Source organism: Megalops cyprinoides, chromosome 9 (genome assembly GCF_013368585.1).
Source record: "Megalops cyprinoides isolate fMegCyp1 chromosome 9, fMegCyp1.pri, whole genome shotgun sequence".
NCBI lineage: Eukaryota > Metazoa > Chordata > Actinopteri > Elopiformes > Megalopidae > Megalops > Megalops cyprinoides.
The window spans coordinates 39,085,719-39,103,685 of record NC_050591.1 but is presented as its reverse complement, the minus strand read 5'-3'; the positions used below and the strand labels follow the sequence as shown (position 1 = coordinate 39,103,685).

Here is a 17,967-nt window from a genome sequence, read left to right as displayed (position 1 = left end):
ATTCTGTGACTCATTTTAAAATTTAAATTAAATCGTTCTCATGATGTAGATGATAGGTGAGAATATCAATTACCCAGCAGCAGAGAAGCAAATGCTGGGAAATATTTCTTATGGGCGGGCAGCACCAGACAGGAATTTCTAGTTGCATGACAGAAAAATATGATGTGATTGTCATTTTCTGCAGGATTTGCAGTGATGAGATTTTACATTCATAGCTGTGATTATGCAGATTTTGCTGCAGGCGCTGAATTGCAGAATCCTGGAGGAATTGGTGAACAGCTTCTCCTCATCAGCATCTTTATATTGCTATGATTTACATTATTTATAACTACATTGTGTTGCCACTCAATGCACATCCTTCCAGTAGTGTGACCTGACTAAATACAGAAATACCTGCTTCACCTGATATATTTAAAAGTACATAACCTCTCAGCATACACATATCATCTATTTACTGTACTTCACAAATGATGAAGTGATGAAGAAATTATTATTTTTTTAATGATGTGGAAAAAATGTTAAACTATACAGTGCTTTACTGGTATACTGGTAAAGGAGGTCTACAACACCATTACCCTAGTGGCATTAAACTGCTGGTCAGGAGCCAGTGATTGCTTTGTGTCAGTAAGTTTAAGTAAGGCTCACTCTTTTGCAGTTGTTGTCCTTTCCACCTGATTGCTTCCAGTATGGCAGCATTACCTCTGATTTCATTTATAATAATTAAAAAAGTGGTATTTTCAGTATTCAGTATTTTCAACAATTATGATTATAAAAAAGACGAAATACTAGTTTTAACTTTCTACTACAATTGCTACTACTGAACTAAAGTAAATACCAGTATAAAAAGAGGGATTGTGAGAATTGTGCTGCATTAAACAGTGTAAGGCAGGATAGTGTGGTATTCTATGATAGTACGATAGGTGTAATGATTGATCAAACCCTAAAGTTACACACAAATGCAAAACTCCAACTTGTATCAGTTTTTATTTATCTGACAGCCAGACAGAGCAGTGCTTTCACCAAGTCATCCCAATGCGTGCTGACATTCCCACTCTGCGTCCGGTGTGGCCATGCAGCTTCACCATCTGCTGAGCTTCAGGATGATGTGTTGGTTGGGTGTGGGGATGAAACATCCAACTCCTGTGAAACAGGAGAAAGCAAAGTACATTAGGGTCACCTGTGAGATCAGGTGAGCATTCCAGGTCTCGTTTCATCTTTGAGAGCAGGTGTGCATTGGAGATTCCAGTGTCCAATAAAAGCATCATCATTACTGTGTCTCACACACTGCTGTCCAGGCTAACTGGATGATTTCATCAAACACTAACACAGCTAGATCGATACTAGAAGTCATTCAGGTAAGAATATGAAAATAGCTAGATTGATACTGTAGTAAATCAGATAAGGTACCTTGTTCCAGGGTTTCTAAAAAACTTTTTTTGATCCATAATTTATGCTGTACATTGTTGCTCTGGGATTCCCCTTACTCAGGGAACTGGATACACCACAGAAATGACCCACAGCTGCTTGTGAGAAGCAGAGGACATGATTCCTCCTCTTCTCTGCTATGACAACTGACCCACAACCTCAGAATGAAATCTAATAATGCTGCTAACATGTGATTATTGTGAGCTCTTTATATACATATCACACAAAAAATTCTGCTTAACATTAATTTATGTTTGTTTACGTATTGTTGTAAACATTACATGTAAAAACATTTTAATTACAATGTAATTTTAATAAATGTGTTCAATTAGTGGGAACATTTCGTCCCTGACAAAGAATGTAGTCTGGCAAAACCTAGCATCTCACAGCTATGCTTTGTGCCTGAAAATTAAACACCAGCAGACTTCTGTATCACAGGTCACTGCCTTCTCGCTGTTTCAATAAATCTACTGAATTACATTCAGAAAGGAAAGCAGTTCATCCAGCATGACTGAAGGAGCACCATGAATGGTGACTCACCCACATCAGGCCTGATTATGGTGCCGTTCTGAGCCTCAGCCAGCAGCTCCCAGTAGGTGTGATCAGCATCACTTCCTGCTATACCATTCACACTCACCAGGAAAGGGCCATAGTTAGGGTCCTCTCTGACAGTGAACCTGTGGAGAGGAAGGTGCAGCTCAGAGCCTGTCACCAGCATACAGAAAGGTGCAATAATGGATGCCAAAAAGCATCAGGCCACTGTAAAAAGTTCAGCCAAATTTTTCCCCAAACGCTTCAGCCAGGCAGCAGTCCTGCCTCATTCCATTTGTTACTGCTACAGAGCAGATCCAGTTCATCCATATTCAAAACATAGCACTACTGTAACTTACAGAATATAACAGCAAATTGTACAATGTATATTGAGATATTACATTATTAGAATTACAGTTAAATAAAATTAAAAACAGTAAAATTTAGTTAAAAACTAAAACATCCAACTATGTACAGCTGCTTTATATTCCACTGTAGGATATGCTACATGAATGTTTTGATTGGTTTACTTGAAATCGTGGTTTGTCTCCTGCAGCCTCCTCATGGCACCCAGCAGAATGCCTCTGTACACGACGGTTGGGTGGTACGTCAGGTTCGGTGCGTTTGAGACACTGTTAAACACAGTCAGCCTGAGGGGGTAGGTCTCCCACACAGCTGTCCACAAACAGTGTCAGTGCAGAGTGACAAGCTCAGCCACAGCACAATCCTGGTGCTCACGCTCACACTCACACTCACACTCATCTCTTCCAACACTGAAACCTGAACACCAGCCATGTATATGTAGTATCACAGTATACTCACAGTAAATGTATGTAATCATGCCAGATAAAACTGGCATGAAGTCAGAGAGCAGGAAGACCTCCTCCTGTGTATGTACTTTCATAAGGTTACTAACACCGTCAATAACTGATATACATTCTAATATGTACAGTGTGACGCATATGATGCATACTAAATTTACACTCTTTTAATGCAGTGTTCTGTAATCTAGTAATCTATCATGTAGTAGATGTTTGTACAGATATTCTCACCTCCATTGCAGAGAGCTGCTGGAAACAGCAGCAGCAGAGCAGTTACGGTTATGGTCATGGTCACAGTGCTGTTCTCACTGTCACACACACCCTTTCACTGAAATACTTATACCTGCCTCTCTTATCACACACATCACCTCTGCAAACAGCGGCCATTCCCACCTTCAGCACATTCCTAGGAGTAGCAGTCATTGTTCTCTCAATGATTGTGCCATATCCACAAAATTATTTAGCCTTTGATTTAGGAAATATATTGACTTATATAATTTCTGCAAACACTGTACTGTGAGAGAATGAGATGGAATGTCATATATTTGCCAGCATTCTTTCATTCTTTTCATGTGCAGCCAAAGTCATTTGTGATATTTAAGCACAGGGCAGTTTCCAAGTAAAAGTACACAGTACAAAGAAACTGGTGTTACAAACACTTTAAAGTTAATCCTTGCCAGAGCCTTTTGTGTCAATCCACAATCATTAATGTTTTGTTCAAATTTTCACTGTTTTTTTTTTTAGATTAGATTGTGACAATTTCCATTTTTAAAATATTAAGATTAAGATTTCACTATTGTCAGATTGTTCTGAACTTTGTCTTGCATCCCATGGCATCAAAAGTTTCACATAAATAACAGACATATATAACAAAAACATAACATTTAAACACAACAACAACAACAACAAATATTACCACATTAAAACATCCTAAAGTGGCTGTAGTTGTCAATTTCATGAAATTTCAGATGCACAGAAAGACAACTATACCAAGCACTTATGCCATATTGCATAACACTCTGTATTATGGACTGAAAAGATAATCACAAAATCTGTTTGTTTGCTCCAAATGACCGTAATCTTCTAAGAAAATAAATACATTGCTGTACCTTGCCACAAATGTAGTCAATATGTGCACTCCAGGATAAAGAAGTATCTACATAAATGCCCAAATATTTATACTCCGAGACTTGTTCAATCTCTGTGTTCTGTACAATGACCGCTGGTGGATAAGAGTTCACTGGTAAACCAACAATCATTTCTTTTGTTTTCTTTGGATTAATAATAAGTGAATTATTTTTGCACCACTCCACTAATCTGCCAGTAGAGCACTGATGAATAGTGGGATCATCTTCAGGGTTTAACAAAGTCAACAGTGTAGTGTCATCTGAAAATTTAAAAATAAATGTGTACGGAGTGTTTGTTCTACACTCATTCGTATAAAGTGTGAAAAGTAAGGGTGAGCTCACGCAGCCCTGTGGTGCTCCTATATTAGTAACAATCGAAGTTGAGAATGTCTGATTAATTTTAACTATCTGTTTTCTTTTTGTAAGAAATGAATGGTACCAGTGAACCAGATGTGGATTAACCTCCATTTGAATCATCTTTGTTAGTAAGAGATCTGGTTTTATTGTGTTGAATGCCAATGTAAAATCCGAAAAGAGAGCCCTAGCTATAGATTTGGGCTTGTTTAGATGTTTCAGAATTAGATGTATTAATGCTACAACAGCATCCTCTGTGCTGCAATTTTTCTTATATGCACACTGGAAAATGTCCAGTTTGTCATCCACAGACTGGGTAAGATGTTGAACCAAGATTCTTTCTAAAGTTTTCATAAGAACAAAAGCCAAGGCCACGGGACGATAATCACCAGGTTAGGACAAGTTTTCTTTGGTAAAGGCACTATATGTGAAGTCTTCCACATTTCTGGAATTATTTGAGCATCAATAAAACACTGAAAAATAGGCTGCCACACAGGTGCAAGCTCATCTGCGAAAGTTTTCAGAATAACTGCACTCAGGTTATCTGGTCCCGTGGCCTTCCTCTGATTCAGTTTTTTAAAAGAACTCCTCATCTGCTCAACAGAAATGTCAATTCTATCTGACTGCATAGGTACAACTGACTTAAGAATATGCTATAACAAAATCTGATTATGATTGCCTGTGTACCGTGTGTGTGTGTGTGTGTGTGTGTGTGTGTGTGTGCGTAGGTACTACTGACAATCCAAGCAGAATGCTTCTTTTTTATCTCCTATCCACCTGGTGATTTTAATCTACTTGTTGATCAGAGTGCAGATTCTAAATCCATGGAGATTATGAATCTCTTACATTCCCTTGATTTTTTTCAACACGATACATGACTAACTCACAACTGTGGCTACACACTAGACTGGTAATATCACGGGGAGGGGGGGGGGGGGGGGGATATTTATGTTTCCTTGATTCTTGTCGTCAGTGTCTCAGGCTACTACTTTGTTTTCTTTGATACCATAGTGTGCACATCTAGGAAAAATACAGAGAACATCATTAAAAAGCACTTGCTTTGTTGGTAACCAGATTTTCGGAACTTGTACATACCGTGCCTGAATGTGATAAAAATTTCTCAGTGCATTGCCTTGTTGACAATTTTAACATTGATTGAAAAATCTTGGCCTGGCCTCCAAATGCACAGTTTTTCAAATAAAAGCTAATATTTGATCCAGTCTTACTCCAGGTGCCTACTGAGAACACAGCCGGATCTGCCTGCCACTCTGCCTTAGTTCCTGCACAGATTTCACAATGCCCATCAGATTATGCTGCTACTTGTGCCCTTAGATCTTCAGATGCTGCCCTACTTAACATCCCAAAGGTCAAGCACAGAAGAGGCAGTGAGGCAGCTGCACTGTTAATTCACTGAAAGTGTAGAACACATTGCCCAAAGAGATCAGACAGGCTGAACAGTCTCAAAAAGCAACTACTGCCACATCTTTTTACTTTGCATTTTATTATTTTATTGTTCATTTTATCTTCCTTTCATCCATCATTTCATTTAAAATCTTGTTACATTATTTCATTATGTTTAAATTCTTTTTAAAAGTTAAAAGTTAAAAGTATTTTATTAGAACTCTTACTTTATGTTTTTTTATTATCGTTTTATTTTCCTTCCATGATTTCAGTTTAAATATGTTTCCACCAGGGGACACGTTCTGGGGCAAATTACGATAGCCAGCAGGGGGCAGTATGTTACACTCCAGTGGGAGGGGGGTCGAGGGAAGACTGGGAGACAGTGATTGACACCGTCTGATTTTTTTGCTGAAATTATGAATTATGTATTTCCACACAGATCTAGAGTGTGTCACTGTGCCCCCTCCCTAATTCAAAGCACCACCCGTAAGAAAGCACATCCAATTATTAACTATATTACCTGTACCTGGCCCTGTGATTGGGTAAGAACAAGACGGTTTCCCCTGAAGCCAGTGTTAGGGAGACTGCTCCCTCTAGTGGTAGTCTGTTACAGACTCTTTCAGTCGGTAGAACTGTTCAATTTAGGAACGAATGTTTAAAGTGTCTTCAATCTCACGGGTCGCTTATAATGACACTGAATACTTTATTTATATGCTATCTTTAGCCTTTAGCCAGCACACCGGCCTTTCCGTGTGTCACAAGGGATTCTGTACGTTTCAAATCATTTATATGATTTACCCATTGCCACCATTTCAATATTTCAGTATACTGTATTCGCCATCTCCAGGGAGGTATTATGTGTCGGGATTAATGCGCTATTATTCGTGTTTTTGCTCTGAATTTACCTATTAATTTTAGTAATTTAAATTATATTTCTAGTGGTCTTTCTGGTTATTGGCCTGAAGACCACTCTGTCATGGTAGCAAAAAGAGCGCCAGTTTGTCACTGGTTTTCGCTGCGATATCCGTGAAATCATGCACTGCTCTGCTCAGCTCTTAGTGTGACCGTTATACAGTTGTAATGAGTCGAGTTATATATCAGCTTTATCATTTTACATTTAGACTCCTGAGTTGTATGTCTCCTGCTCTCGAAATGACCCGAATGACGAAGTCCTGACGTAATTATTCAGAGATCACAAGATAATGAATCGCAGAAATATAATATTTTGCAATAGCCTTGCTACCATAAAGATCAGATATGCTGTCATATAATAACCGCTGTTAATATTTGGAGGTGCGCTATCAGATGATGCGGGTCTTTACTTGAACGCGAGTAACCTCAACGTTTTGACCGCGAGTAACCCCAGCACTGCAGCAGCAGCATCGGCGGAGCAGCTCGGCGCAGGTGCACGTTTTAAAGACACAGTGTTGTCCAATACATGCGCTACCAGGACAGAGCATGTGTCATGAAATACGTTTTGTGTCTTTTATTTTGTGCACCATGAAATCACACCCAACGAGTACATATTTTAAGAATACTCTCTTTAAAACATGTTGGTGTAAACTATTGCCTTGAATAGTTTCTGTACAGTTTTACAGTAAATATTTAATTTTTCTTATTCTGAGGTTATGTTTTATACTTACAGGACATTCTTATGTCTCACCATATTTCTCCCCACTAAACCCCAAAGCTCCCACTGAATGCATTGAAAACAGCAGTGCTTAAATGCCTGATAAAGTTTACTGAACTTATTTGCATTAAATGTATGTCCTGTTAATAGCAGTAATAAAGCATTCAATCCTTCTGCAGTTGTCAAGTTATATTATATTTTCATCTTGACCCTTATTTGCAATACCTTGTGTCATTAAATAATTAAATGTTCTTCCAGTTAATGTGGGTAAAATGTAAATAAGATCATTCTGACAGTGTGACTTTCTCTTTCAGTTCTTTTATTTATTGTCTTTTTTTTTTTTACTTTTAACTGGTCTCTCTGTGATATTGTGTTGTCTTATGGTTTTTGCTATTCCGCTTGTACAGCACTTTGGTCAACTGCTGTTATTTTTAAATGTGCTTTATAAATAAACATTACTTGACATGACTTTTAACATTTTACTGTCTATGCAGCTGTAAGCCACTGTGGTGGTGATGTGCCTGTCTGTTGATCATTTATTTACCTTTAGAACATCATTACATGTGCGTCTTTTGAAATAGGGAATTAATTGCCTCTGATGAGCAATAGTAACAATTCAAATTTCAACACCACAGAGTTATATATAACATACAGTATAATGCCATTGACATTGATTTGTCATCAATTGTCTTGTTATCAATGTTATGTTGTAGTTATGACCTTTGTGGTAACCCTGGGTTTCCACTTCATACTTGTCTCAGTCATTTCTGCTTCTATCAGATAAAGGGTGTCCCTGATATTGAATTTACACTAAAACAGTGCATTCATTCATTTCACTTCATGTAATTTTAACCACATTTTAACCGCAAAGCCATACACACAGAGGTAAAGAGTTCCATAGCAGTACCCCTTTGAATCTCTAATCACATTAGTGGTCAGTAGTTATCTTCTACACATTATTAGTCATTTTTGCATTAGTAGGTATTTTCTACTTCCATTTAATATTGTGGCATAAAAGCTACTGACATTAAGGCATAGAGGCATCAGAATACAAACAGTTTGACCCCAAGGCCTGTTTTATATAGTGGGGTGATTTTTTTGCCCAGAGCCCTGGTGGCAGGCTGCCTGTTGACTTGGGTGATTCCATTCTCTTTGCCTTTGGGGATCATTTGGGGCTCATACCCCCCACCCCCTGCATTCCGCAGCAATGGCTGCTGTTTAATTAGGGCTGTTCTGGAGCAGGTAGGAATGCAGCTGCTCCCCCCATACCCCCCAGCAGAGTAGTTCCCACAGTGACATCAGGTCATTCAGGAAGCTGTCAGTTCAGCTGCAGTCCAGTAAGCAAAACACACAACAGTCTAATAGCGGAGCTCATTGTCGTTTTATTTGTGCCACTTCAGGGTCACTTACAAAGCTAACTGTACCATTCCTACAGAACAGCTCAATCGTTTCCTCCTCAAGTGAAGTACCTCACTCAATGGTATACACACTGGCCACCTAAGCCAGAATTTCCCATAGCAATTTGCACATAGCCCTACAACTTGTACTTGTATCCATTTACATGCCTCTCTCAAACCTGCACCTATGTGCTGTAATCTCCAGCTAATTCAGATACAGATTGGAGCTGCATTTCACAGAATATGCTCTTTTATTTGACAGCTCTCAGCACAGTGGCAGATATGCATCTTATCCTATCTCCCCATAATGTAAAGTATAATCCAGTTATGAATATATTTCCACACAGACTAACGACTGTGTTTTCTTCCAGCAGCTTTATTTTGTGGAGCAGGAGTGAGAGTCACATTCTTCAGGTCACTTTGCCCTCCTGCTCTGGCTGTGTATCTGTAAACCCACTGGGATGTTCCTAAGGTGCAGGACAGCTGCTCAGAGATCCAAAGGGATGTGAATGACTGTGTCCCAGAGCACTCATGCTCAGACTCGCCCTACTATCTTAGGAGAGCTTCAGTAATTCCCTCAGTAACCAGTACTGGCATGTCGCCAACACATCCCTCCGTTTCACTGGAATTCCACCCGCTTCATACCGACCTGAGCTAATCCACATTCACGCGCTTGTTTGAGTAAAGAAAGCTCATTTATATCCATTCTGTACGTTAGTCTTCACTGCAATCGTTGGCCGTGATACGTCATTTCCATTCATACATGTTGCCAATACACAAACACTTTGCACAGGGGTTTTCTGTAAGGAACATATGGAATTGACTAATGCAGGGCTTTTCTTTGTATAGGGCTTACGGTTTCTGACCGCAAGTAAATAAACAGCTAGAAACAGTGTCGTGTTACTTGGCTGATGCATTAAGGACTATGCAATATCTAAAAACCGTTTAAAAGAAATGACTTAAACCCAATTACTACTTTCAGTATACATGATTTCTAAGGTAGGGATTCACATTTCTTGTTTCATGTAGGAATATGTAGAGTTTAATTTCAGCAAAACTCTACCCGCTTAGGGATGGAGACGAACTCACCAAACAGAGCACTTGGATATTCAATACAAATATAATAATAAAGAAAAACTGGCTCTTTAAAATGCAGCCGAAAGCGCTGCAGCTGTACCTCGTAAGTAAAGCCGCTAGAAACGCCCTTGACTCCAGACACGCTGGTGGGATAGATGCTGAGGGCTAGCCAGATAGCGGGACTGTGTGGGCTGCCCATGAGGTGTCACGGTTTGTAATTTGGAGATCAAAAGATGGATAGCACCAGAAAACACACATGAACGCAAGCAGAGTCATCTGAAAGGCGTGAATGACTGCTCTCTTGAATAAATCGCGTTTATTGTCCCTGGTTTGATAGCAACAGATTAGACACGGGTTAATAGTCATAGTGCATCATTTGCGAAAACATTAATTCATTTTTCTTCAGACTCAGAGTTTCCACGACGGTTGTTTATCTCTCAGAACGGGAAAAATCGCCTTTTCGATTTGTATTTAAATACTACACCGGTTTTCCGCAGAGATCGGCGTGGAGAATAGGACCGTCTCCTATCCCATCACTCTCAGTATCCTGCTCGGAACCGTTTCTTTTTTTCTTTCTTTTTGTGCTTTCACTCGCGACCTACACCTTCTTTCTGGTAAGGCCAAGGAATGAATAATTTGTGAGAAAGACTGAGCCGATAACGGAGGGACTTCGCGTCACAATACAAAAGTATGTGATTCTTTAACATTCCTCTCACCTCATACCACATGTAGTCTAATGTACATTCTTTTATATTCAGAAATTAATTATACCATTTATCTAAACAATTCAAACCAGGAAGCTGATGTATAACCTAATGCATTGTGCAGGTGTACTTTTTAAACGTATGGCTGTGAAAGGGGGAAGGATAATAGGGATATTTTACGAATATACGTCTTCGTAATGAGGAGTGAAACATGAGGCGGGTTATTTGTTGTCTATGTTATGTTATGCCTGTTATGTTAGCCGGTGTTCGCTTTTCATGAAAAAGTTGTTGATCTAAGGTCTCCAAGTAATACAATAAATGCACCTATATTCTAAACGTCATTCTAAAGTCATTGTTTATAATGCTTAGCTGGCAAAAGTACGTGATTTATATCAGGTCATCAGTTTACTCAAGGGTTAAATTTACACCTAAATACATTTATTGAAATTGTTCCCTTAACAAGCTGGGAGCACTCTTTTTACTTCCCTCCTTGACCGCAGATCAGCGGTCCCACCCAAGCCGAACCACAACCATTTACTGTATAATTTATAATGTGATTGAGGATCAGCTGCTAAGGGTAGAGCGAGGAGCCATGTAATGTAACTGTCTCTCCCGCCCTTCCCTGTCCTGTCAGTCTTTATTTATTTATTTATTATTATTTTTTCCTAATTGCGTATACAACTATGTTTTAAAGGGCCAATAAGGTAAAGTCTGGGTGAGTGCTACGGAAATACTGTGCTTTTGGGCAATGGAGTTTAATCCATGTTAACTCAGGCTCCTGTTCATAAAACAGCAAATAATGAATGGAAGCAGCTATTTACAACATTTGGGTACTCTTTTACCTCAACTCTCTCTGAAACATGTTAGCTAACATTACACATCAAGGCTATACTAAGTTAACAGTATAACAGCTGACATGTTTACATTTTTACATACTAAAATTATTACAATGACAAATTAGCCACTCAATCTTAAAAAATTCTAAGATGCCCTGTATATTGTAGTAGATTGAAGCCTCAGGTACCCATAATGTAGCTAAGTTATAGATTAGTTATTCAGAGCAGCTTGCAAAGTTCACCCACATTGAATGTTAGTGCTGACTCCCTACTACAATAGAATCCATGTCCATGCAGTGCAGTGCACCTCTACAGCTGCTACAGAGCCTGGGGAAACCTGTGGGGAAAGAAGGCTTAGAAGCATAAAGAGGGTTGCAATATCTGTGAATTTGTTCAATAGTTTGTAAAACTTTTCCCAATATCTTGTTGAACAGGAGAGATGTTGCTAAAAATGAGTACTTTTATTACAAAGTTTGAAACTGTGTAACTCCTGGTTATCAAAGCATTAACATTCATTTTTCTCTTTCAGTTTGAAGCAAAATCATCATTAAACATGACTATGTAATCTAACAACTGTTAGAGAAGTATTTCCAATATAAGAAGTTGCTTATACTAGAAGAATACTAGAGGAAATACTACAATCAATACAACATACACAATACAGGACATTTTCATTGAATTATTGTTCTTTTTTAGACAAACACACTGGTAGTCAGTCGTAAGTCACTGTGGATAAGAGTGTCTGCCAAATGAATAAGTATAAATGCAAAGTTGCTTTAATTATAAGTAAAGAAGTGTAGGAGTTTCTGTTCTGCTCTAATTTAAATGCACTGGAATCACTTTCACTGTTGCTGCTTAGCGACTGTGTGTGAGAAACTGTCATTCATACGCAGCAGTAAAGTAGATGACTGCAGTGATGATGTTGTGGTGTTTTTCCGCGTTCCTGTGAAGTGTACATGCTTGTGCACTCGCTCAAAGGGAACAACTAAAGTTAATTTTGCAGATTGGCATACTCTCAACCATGTGACTCTGTGCCATATCCAGGGGAAATGCCTACTGCAAGGGAGCAAAAATGTGTAAGAATTGAGACACAGACCATGTATTTCAGCCAATTTGTGTGCATAAATTAAGTCTGAATCCCAAAAACAGATGCTGTTTGACTGCATTTCGAGTGTGTGTCCTTAGCCTATCACACCTGCAAGTGATAGGTAGCTAGTAAGCTTATGTTGTAATTGGCTATCAGATAAACCACTGCAAAATCCCTTTAATGAGGCAGAAAAAGTGAGCGCTAGCTATCTAAGGAATATTATATAAGAAAAAAGATATGTAAATCAGAAGTAAAAGTTAATTATCTAATAAGCTAGCAAAACACATAGTGGACAGGTAAATGACTCACTATTGCATGACTCATTCATAGGAAAAAAGAACAGTGGAACTGTACATCATGCTGGAAACTGATGTTAAATTTCACTTCATTCATTTGTTTTTCATTGATCTGGAATGTTTCATTACCTATCTAGCTGGCTAGCTGCTATGTGTGACACGAGTACTGCTTCACTCCATCGACAGCATAATAAAATGGAGAAGCATGATGGTGAAAACCCTAAATAAGCCAAACTGGTCCTGCAGTCGTCCCTGTCATCTTGTAGTGGATCAAGTGAGAAAGTGGTGGTTAAATATGTAGACACTACAGTGGTGGGCTGTTGCTGGCCAGTTTAGTGTAAGACAGTGTAGCTGCTGAAACTGGAGGCATGCAGATACAGTCCTGTGCTGTGTTTCAGTGGTGAAGTACTGAGCAGGATCTTGCTGAAGAATATGAGTCTTCCTCACGCCTGTGCTACTGGTCTGACTGCAGTCTCACACCAATGACCATCATGTCAGGGTAACTGAATGCTGAAAAAATAATTACACTGGCTTAGAAGTACAAATAGTGCACAATTATGTTATAGTCAAAGCAAATCACTGAGCTATTAAATAAAAATCATTCAATAGTGAGAAAGTGCACATAACTTTAATAGGCTTTCTCATACCAGAAGTCTTATACACTGATTTTGTAAAAAGTACTCCACTGTGCTGCAAAACACAGCCATGAGGAAATGTGTGACCTACAGTAGTGCAGAGGTGGCTGTCTGTGACTGTTCTGTGTCCAGAGAGATGTTCAGCAGCCAAAACAGCAAAGAAATTAAGAAAAAGTAAAGCAATTTTGAGCAGGAGGAAGGGAGTCACAGGCAGTTAGAGAGGAAAGAGTAGTGTCTGTGGTGTGGAATGACTGAAACCCAGAGTGTCCATTAAGAGAGGCAATGACCAGCCATTCACGAGTTTTGGGTGAAAAGCTAAGAGAGACAGAATGGTACTGTATATTTATATTCATAATATTTTATAATATTTTGTGGGAATACAGTAGCAAAGGTACAGTTCACAAACAGCTGGGGGAAGCTGAAATAAAGCAGTTATTGGGGGAGAGGTTACAGGTCATAGGAGAGCAAGCTCAGACTGCTTAAGGCAGCAGGAGGGTTACAGATCGGAATCACAGGGAGTCATAAAGGCAGGTACAGACCCGCAGGGCTGAGGTCTTTTGAGGCCATCTGTATCTGTTAATCCTCGTGATTTGAAGAGTATGGTGCTCTCCATGCTTGTATGAATGACATTAGTCACTGGATGGCTCATACTTTTTTACAGTTAAATAAGGATTAGACAGGAAAGCTAATTATAGGTGCCAAGCAAGTATCTCACCATATCTGTACCAAGCTCAGCTCAGACGTGGCCTCCAGGAACCTCACTGAACCTCCTTACCCCTTAGCCCCGTTACTGTTTTCTTTTTAAACCCTTTCAAAAACTAATTTTGACAAATGAGCTTTTATTTATACTTATGACTGTTTTATTGTGTTTTATGTATTCCTTTTTCTTTGTCTGTCTTCTGGATTGGAAAGCACTTTGCATGATTTCAGTGCTATGGAAATAAAATGTATTATTATTAATATTATTATTATTATTATTATTATTACCAGCACTAGAATTGGCAAACCCTCTTACTGCTTTAATACTTAATGCCTTCTTGCTGGCATCCTCCAGATCGTAGCCTTTTTCAGTCATAATGATTTCAGTTGTTTCAGGTTCAGTCTGGAATATTTCTGCTTGAGCTGAACCAGGGTGCTTGGACACAGGCGTGCATGTCCTGCCTCTGCACTGTAGCTGCAGACACCTCTCTACATTATTGCAGGGATCTGCTGCTTTTGCATATTCCTGTGCATCAGCACAATGCTGCAACATCTGTGCTCTTCCAAAAATCACCAGAATCAAATCATAAAACTTCAGCCCACAGACCTGTAAGGGCAGAAGTGCAAAGGTAGCTTTGTGTGCTGCTGCTTCTGCTGTGCAATCCTGTGCAATTCTCTTCTAACAGTAACAATGATATGCATGGCTAGAGGTACGGACCTCACCCCGGGTCTGTGGGTGAAATGCATAGTCTGCCTGTGTTGCTGTAAAAGTGACATGATTGGCATGTCTTTCAACACAGAGGTGCTCTCATGTGATGAAGCATTTATGTGCACATGGTTCTATGTGGGAATGATCTTACTCTGCTGCCTCTGGGAAGCCACTGGGGAATTGTAACTGTGGTAGGTTAGTCTTCCAGGCAGAAGCCAGCGATCAATCAACCAAAGAGCAGCAGCTAGCAAGAGGATAGCAAAAGTCACTGCCTTACTCAGTGAAGAGAATTCACTGAATAAACACTGCAGCCATGCCTTCTGACCAACATCCGTTTTAGTGAGTGTTGTGTTGTGAAGAATACGGGGGCTTTCAGTGCTCGGAGGGAAGGGAGCAGAGCAATGTGTGTGAGAGACAGAGTGACATGCCGACACCACTGAGGACTTCGAGCTAAAGCACTGTGAGGCATTGAGGTTTAAATACCCCAAAGTTACTTTTATCCCAAATTTACTTTTGCTTCTATTGTCATTTACATTGCTTTGCCTTTTGCTCTCCCCTAACCCCACACCATGTTACCCAGCAGTGCATGTGTGACAGAATGAACTCCTGAATGACTTGTTAGGATGGCCGTATTACACAAAGAAAGAGCTGCAGGGTGACCATGACAGAACCGCACCTGCCTTTTCAGTTCACTTCACTGCATGATGCTTTCAAGACTTTGAACTGATCAAGAAGAACCTACAAAAGCCACAGGGCTGGTTAAGGCTAGAATTGCTAGAATTTTCCTCAGTATTAATCTCAGGAATCAGGTGAGCGATGTTAATGTCAGAGTGGTGGGTAAACCTTGAAAGACCTGACAACAGTACCCAAGAGGGGCAGAGCTTTGCAAAGAGTCAGCTGTGTTCCGCCACTATGGAGGTCAGGTCATTATTGTCCAATGACACGGCTCAGGCAGGACCAAGCACTGCCCACACTGAGTACTGGCTCATTTATTTACTGCAGTGAGGTGCATCACATAGCAGTGGTAGGTCTGGCTAAAGCTGCAGTTTAGAATCGGTGGCAGGAGTTCCTCACTGTCGGGGAATCTGCCACCTTCAGACACAGTATCGCATGTCAGCTACAGAAAGGACAGGAGCAGACAAAAGAATGAGGACAGTGACGACATGCAAGATTTTTAATACTGAAATTTACTGAATTTATACTGTTATCCAGAACAAGTTATTATTAACAAAGCTGTCAATGCCAAGAAAATAAATGATTCTATCTCACTCCATGTGCATTCTAGACTATGGCTTACCTGAAAGGCTGAGCACAGCTTAATGCCACACCACAGCCCTTCTATGGCCTTTAGATATGTATGTACAAACAGTGTTATATTTGAGTTTCATGGAAAATATGCCCCCTATAATCTGATCAGCAAATCTTGTTTAAGTGTAAGGCTCTGGAAAGTGTTTTGTAAAATCCACTCATCCCTATTCCAGAACCTTGGTATGGCTGAGAAGTCCTCGGAGCCTGGGTCTGTCAGCATCCCCATGGAGGAGACCATGTGCAATGGGGGGGCTCAGGACCCACCATTGTTGACACACTTGAAGAAGGTGGAAAACCATATTACAGATGCCCAGCGCTTCTCCCACCTTCCCAAGCGTTCTGCCGTGGACTTGGAGTTCATTGAGCTGTCCTACTCTGTGCGTGAGGGCCCCTGCTGGCGAAAGAGAGGTAATGTCTCAGACAGTGTCACCTGTGCAGATATGAGATAAACCGATTAACCACACCAATCTGCAGGAATTCTCTTAGATCTCACTAAGCACAAATGAAGACGTACCACCAATCTTGAGATCACTGCAGGAAAAGACTTCCTACAAGCCTGATACAGTACATTGTCTACACAATTCAGTTACGCTGTGATATCAGTCTGTTTGTCCACTTCTTAAACATAAAGGAAATACAAAATGCATAGTTGATTTTGTGTGCTAATCTCAAATAAAGTTGTGTGACCAAAAGATAAATGTGTAACTAAATTTTTAGAATGCAGTATTTATTTATTTTTGAAACGTGTCTGTGGGTTATTGACAGACAAGGCTAACAGACATTTGTCAGCAAGACTGTAGTCCCCAGAGTGGCCTTGCTTTGAGCACAAATACATACTGTGCTTTTTTAATATTTTAGATGAAGAAATGAATGGAATTGTGTTGACCAGTAACAGATTGGAAATGTATCATTTTTATTATAACATATTATTTTTCTCACAGTTAGAAATCCTCCTGTCCTGCATTGGCTGCACTAACAGCCCCAGTAAAGTGCCTCCTGTTCCACAGTCCCATAGGAACCTCCTGCTGCCCAGCACATTACAGTGTTGCCTTTATGAGCATCTTTACAAACAGATTGGCTTGCTCTTTTTATTATCAGCTCAGCTGAGTGTTTTCCTCCTGTTTTCATTGTTCCGTGGTAGTATAGAAAGTGATTCTGCTGTTTCAGTTGCTAGGTTGACTCCCTCTGCCACTCTTAACAGTTTACTTCTACAAGTAAAGGCAGCTGAAATCCAGACTTGAAAAGACAGAGAAACTGGCTTCATAAGTGTGACAGGAGCAGAACAATGTTGCAAATAGGAACAGACACAGCCCCCCCCCCCCCACTCTCTGTGGATCAGTATCAACAGGAAGTAATGATAACAAACATACATATGTTTAGATAAAAAAATGAAAATAATTACAATACAAAGTGTATGTAGAGGTAGGATAAAAAATATAGAAGTAAAATAAACATATATGTGCATATTGCAAGAGTAGAGAGTCAGAAAAGAAAGAAATAATACTCCACATTGTATAAAAGTTTGCTGACTAGGAAAACATGCTTGTGCTATTTTGAGGAAACAATATGCAAATTATATGCAGAGGAATTATTATGAATGAGAGTCAGTGAAAGTCCCTGTGTGTGACTCTGTGAAGACTCTGTAGCAGGAGGGCTGGAGATCAGCAGGGCTTCCTCTCAGTGAGGCAGTGCAGATCTGATGTGTCAGTGACTCTCTGAGAGGTGGCTGCAGGTGTGTGTGTGGGCGTGTGTTTGCCTGTCTGGGCAGGCTACCTCTGGCAGGTAGAAGGTCTCCTGCAGCCCAGAGGAAGGAACCTGAGCCCAGGTGACTGTACAGGGTCAGCTTGCTGCTGCAGCCAGCAGGGCGGCAAACTTTAATACAGACGGTGTGACAAACAGTTCTTTGGTCATTTAACACACATATATTAAA

General features: G+C 39.9%; 1 protein-coding gene across 1 annotated transcript in view; it reads left to right on the top strand.

Annotated features, from left to right (window-relative positions):
* Positions 1 to 10,419: 10,419 nt before the first annotated feature.
* abcg4b (ATP-binding cassette, sub-family G (WHITE), member 4b) overlaps positions 10,420 to 17,967 on the top strand; it is a 21,945-nt gene continuing 14,397 nt past the window's right edge. The window contains exons 1-2 of the mRNA XM_036536953.1: positions 10,420 to 10,451; positions 16,211 to 16,445. Of these exons, the coding sequence (XP_036392846.1) occupies positions 16,220 to 16,445 (226 nt within the window). The 5' untranslated portion in view covers positions 10,420 to 10,451; positions 16,211 to 16,219. The remainder of the gene's footprint in view (positions 10,452 to 16,210; positions 16,446 to 17,967) is intronic.